This window comes from Haliotis cracherodii, unplaced genomic scaffold (genome assembly GCF_022045235.1).
Source record: "Haliotis cracherodii isolate W230 unplaced genomic scaffold, xgHalCrac1.p SCAF_8, whole genome shotgun sequence".
Lineage (NCBI taxonomy): Eukaryota > Metazoa > Mollusca > Gastropoda > Lepetellida > Haliotidae > Haliotis > Haliotis cracherodii.
Genome location: NW_027266341.1, coordinates 26,006,977 through 26,018,074, shown reverse-complemented (window position 1 = coordinate 26,018,074; position 11,098 = coordinate 26,006,977). Strand labels below are relative to the sequence as shown.

Below are 11,098 nucleotides of genomic sequence, written 5' to 3'. Positions count from 1 at the left end.
CCTTAATGTCGAATGCCAGGGTAACAACAAGTACCATTTTTTAACAAGTACCGTCTTTTGGTAAGAGGCGGTCGGAGATCGAAGCCGGACCTTCCGCTCTCCGGGCGGACGCTCTACCACTAGACCACGGAGGCGGCCTCACTTGCAGAGACCCCCTTGATGAGGGTGATGAACCAACGTCTCAAGCAGAAGGGACACAAAAAACATATCCAGATTAAACCGTATTTCAAAATATGGACTCTTAAAATGATAACAAGAAATGTGTAATACAGATTATGTGATTCTAATTTGGTTCTAAAAAATACTGCCAAGGAGAAACTATCTTACATTGAAAACTAACATTTTCAATATTCTTTTTGTTTCAATTCAAGCTTTGATTGTAGCTTCACGTACTTTTTACATTAATGAACAACCTCAGGTCAGGTCTGGCATTACCTCGTGATGGAAGATTGTCGAGATATTGATTCAACAACCCGCTTGTCAATCAAAGCGAAATCCATTCAATCAATAATAACAGTACTTAAACAATTAATGTACATCAGTCAAGTCGTAAGTGGTTTATCTATCCTTTGAAACTGTACAGTACAGTGATGTTATCTGAAACTCTGATAAATTCGACATATCGGGATATTCATGATGCAGTTACTGTGATACCGATTCCAGATAGAAACTGCCTATCAACTGAATGAGGGAACTCTATCTGGGTCGTGTAGCGCCGATGCAGCCATAGAGTCGGGCATTGTGGTAACCGATATTACCTCCCCTTAATAACTCCAAACCAACTATGACATTAATCCACGTAAATGGAATTCCCATTTGTACTTGATGGTTGCGCAGATTCCCTCTGTTAGATAGGTTGTTGAGCGGTAACCATAGCTTACAGTGACAATCATGAGTTAGCGAGCATGGTTTTACAGCGATTTTTTAAACATTCAAGCAATATCAGTGCTGAGGACTTCAGGCATGGACTTCTTATCGCTATTTCATAGTGATTCATATACACATCACCATGATATAGTCGGAATTGTAAATTAACTCCAAGTTGAGATTTCTTAATAATATGGAAAGGGTTTAGTCGCTTAAATTCACACTTTGACCCATTATCAGAATCGAAACAAGCGAACGACCTAACCACAATGGTATCTGCCGTTCCAAGCTTGTCTTTGAAAGAAGGGGCGGTCGGGTAGCCTAGTAGTTAAGGCGTTCGCTTGTCACGCCGAAGACCCGGGTTCGAATCCCGATATGGGCACAATGTGTGAAGCCCATTTCAGGTGTCCCCCGCCGTGATACTGCTGGAATATTGCTAAAAGTGGCGTAAAACCATACTCACTCACTAACTCTTGGAAAGAAACCGCTAACCCCCTATTTATTCAGGTAAACAGAATTCCACTGAACTGTAGAACAGATTCATCAATATGACACATGGTCTGAATTGAAGTTTAGACGTACCAGTGAGTGTGTTATTGCGGCAGATTATTCAAAGAAAACAAGCACACAATTGCTCACTCTATTAAGGTGACTTGAGAAAATTTACTGATGATGGATTGTCGAAACATCCTCATCCAATTCAAGTCCACGGAAAACATCTTGCCAGTCCACAAACATAGTTTTTGAGGGCCCTATTCTCAGAAGTCATTGTCTTACTTCCCCCGACAGCGTGTTTTGCCGAAAATGCGGTCAAAGTAAACACGATAGATAAATAACATTCGGATATTACCATAGTTGGAAAACACTTCAGGATGTGGGTGGCACCGCCGTTATGTGTTATGTTCTTGGAATATCCCAGTCAGTTTACATAACTCCTTTAGGGATTTCGGTGTTTAAGGTAGCGTAGGGGAAAAGACAACCTTAATATTCCATCACCCGGTGCAAAAACTGCATCCATCTTCATCCGAGCACCAGCTCACGTTGCTATACTTTTCATAAGTGAGACCAGTAACACGCGAGAGACTCATTTCCGGTAGGAACAGACACGCGTAGTCCCCATCCGGTGGGAATCTACCACCTAAACAAGCAGCGATTGCCAAGACGGTGGGTCCAAATTATTTTTGTCTTTTGAAAATTCAACAAGCAGAGGCAATTGTTGGAGGATCAGGTTCAGGAATACAGTCTATGATATGTAAGGTGACACCAGTGCGACGGAATAGAGCTCCATCTTTTGGGAAGATCGTCAAATGGAGAGCCCGCGCGACCTGGCCTCGTATCCCTGTCACATATTACCGATGTTATAAATAGCACTAGAATGTTGCGATTTCTTCGTTATCGATTTTAGATATCTCTTCACGTTTCTGTTTTGGACATTATCAGATTCACTGATCAAGGGGGCCTTACTGTTGCGGTGATTTATGCTCCATCACCTCGGGGCTTCATATTATCGGAATGTTAATTTGCTACGTTAAGGATTATGCAAAAGTTACACTTAAAATAAATCTAAGATGAAAGGGAACCTGATCAGGTATAATGGTAAAACTGTCAAGGTCTGAAGAGGTCTAATGGACCTCGAACACATGTTATTCATGGGCTAAGGAACGGATTTGTACATTGTATCTTGATAGGGTCTGTCGGGGCCATGGGGGGGGGGGGCGCTGTCGTAAGAGGCGTCGCTATTCGCTTTGCAGAGACGCTGGTCGTACACATTTAGGTGAATTCTAAGTATCACAAGCGGGTTGAATCTTGGCTTCGAACCCACGACCAACAAGCCTCTGGTACTGACGGCGTACACCTCTGCTATTGTCACCTTACTCGTGAATTATTATAGCAGAAATATGACAGATTTTAAATGAATAAATTGTCTGTCTTTTGTTGTCGTTTGTGAGTAGGGGCATGAGTGACCCAGTCAAGTAAGGCGGTGTTATTCGCCGCGCAGAACGCTGAACATATCCAGACTGAGTTATATCACGGCGTGTCACGTTCATGTGGATGGAAATCCCGAAGGGATGCAGGCATCAGACGTCTACCATTTTGGTGGCAAACCTTGAAACTTAATCGGGGAGAACCGGGATTCGAACCCACGATAATAGGCTTCTGGCACGCCTAAGGGGTACAACTTTGCAAAGCGAATTACAGCGACTTAGCGGACTGGGCCCCCATTTAGAAAGAACTGTGCGCGATTTCATTATTCCTAGTAACAACATTTTTTCTGCGACGATGGCAGAAGTGAGGCAAACTATTTTCCCCACTCCAGATTATGCCGTGAAAGGGAACATGCACTCATGGGAAGTCTTATACTTGGTCTTATACAACTGGGTTACTTGACATTATGCGTCGAGTGACCCGAGGGAGTGTGTTTCGCATTGAAACCAGATCGCTCGCGCTGTACTTCGTTATTGATAATATTTGATCGCACCGCACTGAAGGGTCATGTCATCGCTACCAACGGAAAGGACATGCCAGAGAAATGTTTGTTTCCAGTATGTTCCTCTTCATACTTTTCATTGTCCGAAGACGAACTGTGTGTCTTCTCCCCTGAATGTTGTGATGAATGATTATTGAATGACTGTGCTTTCGCTTCTTCGTGTCATTTCTTCGTCAAAAGTTGACCATTGGTAATAGAAGGGGATGTTGTCAAACTTCATTGCGTACAACAGTTTATATCTCATGAGGAATAAAAGATGTTTCCGTGAACACCTGGGCCCTCTTGCACAAAGCGATCTTAGCGCTAAGATGATCGTAACTCCCATACTTTAACATAGGCTTACAATAGTTGTAGCGCTAAGATCGCTTTGTGCAAGTGGTGTCATCACAGATTTTCAGTGATCTATTCACAAAATGTCTGCAGCAGTTTTGCTTTTTACGCTCAATGGCATCTGTTTCGGCGGATTACTGAGGCTGGTTATTCTTTAGCCTTTAGGTTTATATTTATATAAACGAGGTAGTATTTTGCTATAGAATGGCATTTTATCACTGGCGCTAAGAAATAAACCAAAAGAACAAATAAGAGGATATTGGTTAATAATAATGTACGAGTGTTACAGCGTACAAGAACTACAGCGCGACTGCACGTGCAGTTCGAGCTCCCGCTGAAGACCTGCTAGAAGAGTCTATCACTGGAATGAGTGTTTGACTGGACGGAGTTTTTGACTGGAAGCAGTGTTTGACTGGACGGAGTGTTTGACTGGAAGCAATGTTTGACTGGACGGAGTGTTTGACTGGAAGGAATGTTTGAATGGAAGGAATGTTTGACTGGATGCAGTGTTTGACTGGAAGGAATGTTTGACAGGAAGCAGTGTTTTACTGGAAGGAGTGTTTGATTGTACAGTTTCACTGTACTAGAGGAAGTATCAAATGTTAATAATTTAACGTAATCCCTATGCACCTGTGAGCACACAAAGAGGATTTGTTGTGAACTGGTCAACTATTGAATCATGTTGTCGCATGTACCTCGTGCTTCGCATGTTTACATGTATTGATTATCATGACTCCAGAAAACACGTTTAACATCACTGTAACATTGTGGATGTAGTTAATTCGTAATGTCCATAATATTGTAAACGTAGAAGTTATGTTTTCATACTTAGTTTGACATGTAAGCGTCCGTTCGTGCTTATATTCTCCCAGCTTCTTGGTTATTATTGTGGGGCGGTCGGGTAGCCTAGTGGTTAAAGCGTTCGCTCGTCACGTCGAAGACCCGGGTTTGATTCCCGACATGGGTACAATGTGTGAAGTCCATTTCTGGTGTCCCCCGCCGTGATATTGCTGGAATATTGCTAAAAGTGGCGTAAAACCATACTCACTCACTTATTATTATTGTTATCGTGGGCGCGGCGGATCTACTCGTCTTGAGCGCTTTAATTTGCTGTGCGGAGTTGCGTCCCTTAGGTTTACAGAAACTTTGGACCGTGGGTTCGAATTCCACATTCGCACTGATTTTGTGTTCAGGTTTGTCAGCAATACTTCGGGTTTTCCTCCAACATAAAACGGTCACGCCGCCAGGTACTGAAAAACTCACTCGTGTTTATTCAGCAGCTTACTAATTTCCTTTGAAGAATAATTAACGTTATTGAATACGTATTGTTCCATGTCCTTTTACAGACAGTTAAGTCTTGTGGGGTGAAAATGGCTGAGGCACGCACATCACTGTGTGGCCGCAATACTAGTCCGGCCTTCTGCCAGTTTAGTAGCGGCAGCCCGCCACTACCAGGCCGCAGTTTAACAATGCTACCCCATGCAGACACTTTATACTGACTTCGAGGCGACCGGTCTTTGTTTTATCCCGTTAATGCCGAAAGCCATGCAGGGCACCATCCTTTACCATATTTTGGTATGTGGCAGCCCGGGCATCGAACCACCGACCTTCCGCTCTCTCTGCAGATGCTATATCCACTAGGCCATATAAGCTTGTCATAATCACTCAACCACTCGACCACTCATTCAACCACACATTCACCCACACAACTACTCACTCGACCACTCACTCATCCACGCATTCAACCACTCACTCAACCATTCGACCACTCATTCAACCAGGCATTCAACCACTTACTCAACCACTCATTTTACCAATCACTCACCCACTCAATCAGCCACTCATTCAACCACTCAACCACGCATTCAACTACACATTCAACCACTCAACTACTCTCTAGACCACTCATTCAACATATTCAACCACTCACTCAACCAGTCAACCACTCATTCAACCAGTCAACCACTCAACCACTTTAACCACTCACTCCACCACTCATTCAACAACACATTCACCCACACAACTACTCACTCGACTACTCACTCAACCACTTATTCAATCACTCATTCAACCACTCACTCAATCACTCACTCAACCACTCATTCAACCACTCAACCACTCATTCAGCCACACATGCAACCACTCATTCAACCACTCACTCAATCACTCACTCAACCACTCATTCAACCACTCACTCAATCACTCACTCAACCACTCATTCAATCACTCACTCAACCACTCACTCAACCACTCATTCAATCACTCACTCAACCACTCATTCAACCACTCACTCAACCACTCGGGGCGGTCGGGTAGCCTAGTGGTTAAAGCGGTAGCTCGTCACGCCGAAGACCCGGGTTCGAATCCCGACATGGGTACAATGTGTGAAGCCCATTTCTGGTGTCCCCCGCCGTGATATTGCTGGAATATTGCTAAAAGCGGCGTAAAACCTCACTCACTCACTCACTCACTCAACCACTCACTCAACCACTCACTCAATCACTCACTCAACCACTCATTCAACCACTCACTCAACCACTCATTCAACCACTCATTCAACCACTCACTCAATCACTCACTCAACCACTCATTCAACCACTCACTCAATCACTCACTCAACCACTCATTCAACCACTCACTCAACCACTCATTCAACCACTCATTCAACCACTCACTCAACCACTCATTCAACCACTCACTCAATCTCTCACTCAACCACTCATTCAACCACTCACTCAATCACTCACTCAACCACTCATTCAACCACACACTCATTCAATCACTCACTCAACCACTCATTCAACCACACACTCATTCAATCACTCACTCAACCACTCATTCAACCACTCACTCAACCACACACTCAACCACACACTCACTCAATTTCTCAATCACTCACTTCATAATAGCCCGTTTACCACTGTATCCGACTTAGTTACAACCGTAGTATACACACAATACATCCAAATGAACGTTAATATGAAATAAAGCCGACCGTAGGCTTAGTTGCTAAGTAAATATCAATTCCGGTGTGCAATATAGGATTCTAAACAGACCAACGCATACCATTATGTACGCGACAGGTGAGACCCACCCTTTGGATTGAATTATTGATAACTGACCATTCAGTCACAGTACAGCACGTGTGGCTTGCTGTCAGCTTATCGACGTTGTTGGCTACAGTCTGAAACCACGAACACACTTTGTTTTATTTACGTATTGATTGTATTGCGCACCTCAATAAAATACCGAGCATGATTCACACATACTGATTCTAAAGATAAACACATGTCACCAGAATGCATCCAGTGGTTTTACCGAGGATACAATGTATGTTATGTTCATTTTAAGTTTACGTGTAAATATTCAAGAGAGGTGTTGTTGTTGTTGTTGTTGTTGTTGTTTGAAAGACACACATATATCTTCGAGCCTCGAGCTTTGACTAGTGTATCGGTAATATTCAATACAAACAAATTATTTAGCACTTTATTGTTTGTTTAGGAAAAGACGTCCCAGTGCTTGGAGCGTGGAGATTCACGTTACGTTTCACTTGAATTTAATTATTGTAGCATTCACGTTACAGGTTCTGTTACTGAGTTGTAGAATATGAGTGTTAAAGCAGTGCTTTTCTCAAGCTGACACACCGGGATATAACGGCACTACTGATCAATACTCACTCACTCATTCACTCATTCACTCATTCACTCATTCACTCACTCAACCACTGTGGTTCGTTTACTCTCCTTGATAGATGACACTCACTCACTGTTAATGTTGTTCGTTTAATGTTTGTATAGTGCTTCTTATTATACGTAAGCCTTATGTATGACGCTAAATCACTGTTACTGTTCGTTTACTATGCTGCATATTATAATCCAGCTATATTGAATGGTATCCGAATTAAGTTACTCTGATGTAAAAACTATTAAATTGATTGCAGCTAATATGTTTCATTTATCCACAAAGTAGTTTAGATTTTTTGATAATTTAAAAGGTTGCTGATCTTAAACAAGTGAAAAATCGTTATCTGAAACAAGTAAAGCTTTCAATTTTGGAATGGTTAATTGAATAAGAATGTATTAGGAGCAAGTGCTTGGCAAGGTTGTATGAAAATTATCTCATGCCACTGTGCGAATTACAAAACATTTTCTTTATATGCCCTTACCATTTTTTAATCGAATAAAGTTTTGAATTAATCTTTTAGTTTGTACAGGTACTATAGAAACTGTTTTCCAAATATTAGCATGCGTGAAATATCTATGACGGTTGATATTTAACACTGTTTGCGGATTAAGAGAACCACAGGCGGCAATAGGAAACCACCGATATAATAGCCTCATGAACACTATTTCCCTAATGCATACTAACGTAAACAAATATTTGATACTGAAAGCGAGTAAACAGAAACGTAGCTTCACATATAGACCGACATCAAGGTTTTTGAAAGAATTCGATTTGGTTGAACCGCTGTGAGAAAGCGCAATAGTTTCTATTTAAACAGGTAAATTGAAATCAACTGCCACCAGCTCACCAACTTAGAGAGTGACCAGGTAGATCTATTTTACTCAGTAGGGTAATGCTATCGATGTGTCACCATTTCAGCTTCTGTGCCTGTATCGATAGCGAGTCAGTGCAGTTGGACCTTACCAAATAAAAAAAACGCATGCGTGTGCAACGGTTCACCGTCTTCTGGTTGCCATGGCGACGTCGAACGCCAGTTGACGAGCCAAAGCCCAAACAGCCAATCACAGACGAGGGACGGGCATTTCTGCACAGTCGGTGAATATGTTTCGTTAGTTATTGCAGCGCTTTTAACCCTGGCAGACCATACTCTCGATCAGTGGGGCTGAGCACGGGGAGGCAAGCGCATATAGACCGGCGGCGCGAGAACTATTGGTGCTAGAATATTTCAGCGAGCTAGGGAATCTGAAAACATACCCTGATGCTCTTCTTTCGTTTGAGTTGAGAACAGAGAAGAATGGATCGCGACTACATTGGCAATCAATAAGGAATTAGGAGAGAGTCTTTGTGTTTGTGCGTACATTTAGAATGCCATAAACTAGGTCCGGTCGATAGCACTGCCATCTACGCGCCCTAGCCACAGCGACAGAATCAAGTGAGTTCACCTTCACTATTCACTGCAGTAGCCTGGGAATTAGCGCTCAGCTGGTATTCTTGAAAAGAGTGAAATCAACCAGTCTGCCTCAGGGCCAGAGCGGTTCGTTCTTGGTGTGTTGTGTATGGAAACTAGAAGACGTGTGCCTCAAAAGGAGCAGTTATTAGAAATGATTTAAGTGGCTATTAAAGTACAAAGGATTTGACTTGGAACCTGAACTAGTGGATATTAAAGGAAATTACCCAAAATGTCTGACAAGACCAATTCGATTGAGAGCTCAGAGATTGTTGAGTTGAACGTTGGTGGAGTGTTTTATACAACAACACTCGCCACCTTAAAGAAGATCCCCGAATGTCGACTCGGCAAGATGTTTGGCGATGACTCGACGGCAATTTTTGTGCGGGATGCTAAAGGCAAATATTTTATTGATAGAGATGGTGTATTGTTCCGATACATATTGGACTATCTCCGGAACCTCAAGCTTATTCTACCAGAGAATTTCCACGAACGTGAGCGACTCCGACAAGAAGCTGATTTCTTTGAGCTGGAGGACTTAGTGAACAGTTTAAGCGCTCTGTCGCCAAAACCGGCGCACTTAACCCCTCTGTCCAGCACTTCCAGTCCCCCTGGAATTACCGGTTCCGCCCTATCAGGGTCTATACTTAAACCCTTGCCTAGCGTTACCGGCAAGCAACCGGGATATATAACTGTAGGCTACAGGGGAACATTTGCTTTCGGAAGAGATGGGCTTGCTGACGTTAAATTCCGAAAGCTGAGTAGAATCATCGTGTGTGGTAGAATTTCCTTGTGTCGAGAGGTATTCAAAGAAACCCTGAACGAAAGCAGAGACCCAGATCGGGGTGGCATGGATAGATACACAGGAAGGTATTTCCTCAAGCATACATTCTTGGAGCAGGCCTTTGACATGCTGCAAGAAGAGGGGTTCTTCTTGGCAGGTGGGGTTGGCACCGGAACCAACAGTGCTGGCGAGCTAAAAGCGGGGATGGACACAGAGGAAGCCAAGTGGCAACATTACAACGAATTCATCTTTGAAAGACGCTGAGCCTAACTGAATTATTTTGGTTTCAATCACTGCACGTTATGACCATCTCCGAACTGGCACGCGTTGCCATCTCACGAGGATTCGATCATTCTGGAGGACCATGATACAGAGATACTCCGTGAAACCCTGATGAATTCATATACCTACATTCCAGCAAGGAGACCGCCGTTGCAGGCCTATGTGCTGATTGCTGGTATGTGTGTGATGATGTGAACTGTGACTGTTGACGTCAGTGTCACCAAATATTGGTGGCGATGGTTGCAGAACTGGCCAGCAGAGCTCACCAATGAGGGTAATGTTTGCTTGCGAAACACAGTACAGAATCATTATATTCGAATGCACGAATTTCGTAATGTCCACCATGCTTGTCGTTACACGACATTCATCTCTCATATTATGCATCTTTTTTCAGAGTAGATTTTTTCAGTTGTTATGTATACTGGCATCACAGAAGTCAATTGAACTGATCTCTGCAGCAATATAGATATATCTATTGAAATTAGCCATATAATTGGAATTTTCTCTGGAGGTATGTTTATGACGCATGATCATATACACTCGTGTTGTCGTAGGATTGAGGCTGCAGACCAATACTATTTTGTAAAAGTCGTCACAAGAAATTTCAAAGAATAAAGAAGTTTAGAACTGATCCGTTTTGGAGTTATTTCAAGCTTGTGGCTAAAGTTACAATACCTTCGCATTTTAGCAGAATGTAGATAGTATACAATGTATATAATATTTCATGAGGGACGTTGTACATATGACATATACTGATATCAATCGAGAAAATTCTGCTAGCTCATGACGTTCGCATGGCGTTACATTAAGGGCCAGACAGCCTAATAACGTCCGTGTAACGTCATCCTCACAGCGTCATGTGTTAACAGGGGAGACGTTCGTGCAAAGAGATTCGTGATTTCGACAAGCAGCCATTGGAGATGTTCACATTGACACAGGCTGTAACAAGACATGTGACATATAGTGTAGGCGTAGTCACAGTAACACGAGAAGAAAGTAATAGATACATTAATTCTATTCAAATATCATCCTAAGACCTCGTATTATTTCTCGTATAAAGTTTCAGAGTGACAAAATACTCTCCACAAGACACACATTTGACGCATCAGTGACAAAAATGATGTCCGATGCAATTCCTTATTTTGACTTGTACCATATGTTCCGATGTGTTTAGATGAACAATTGACTTGCCTTTGCATGTGTTTCTGACGGGTAC

At 42.6% G+C, this 11,098-nt stretch overlaps 1 protein-coding gene across 1 annotated transcript; it reads left to right on the top strand.

The window, feature by feature from the left end:
- Nucleotides 1-8,500: 8,500 nt before the first annotated feature.
- Nucleotides 8,501-10,504, top strand: LOC139449606 (BTB/POZ domain-containing protein KCTD12-like). The gene has a single exon (XM_071231077.1). It carries the CDS (start codon nt 9,049-9,051, stop codon nt 9,862-9,864), a length of 816 nt encoding a protein of 271 aa, XP_071087178.1. The 5' UTR covers nt 8,501-9,048; the 3' UTR covers nt 9,865-10,504.
- Nucleotides 10,505-11,098: the final 594 nt, after the last annotated feature.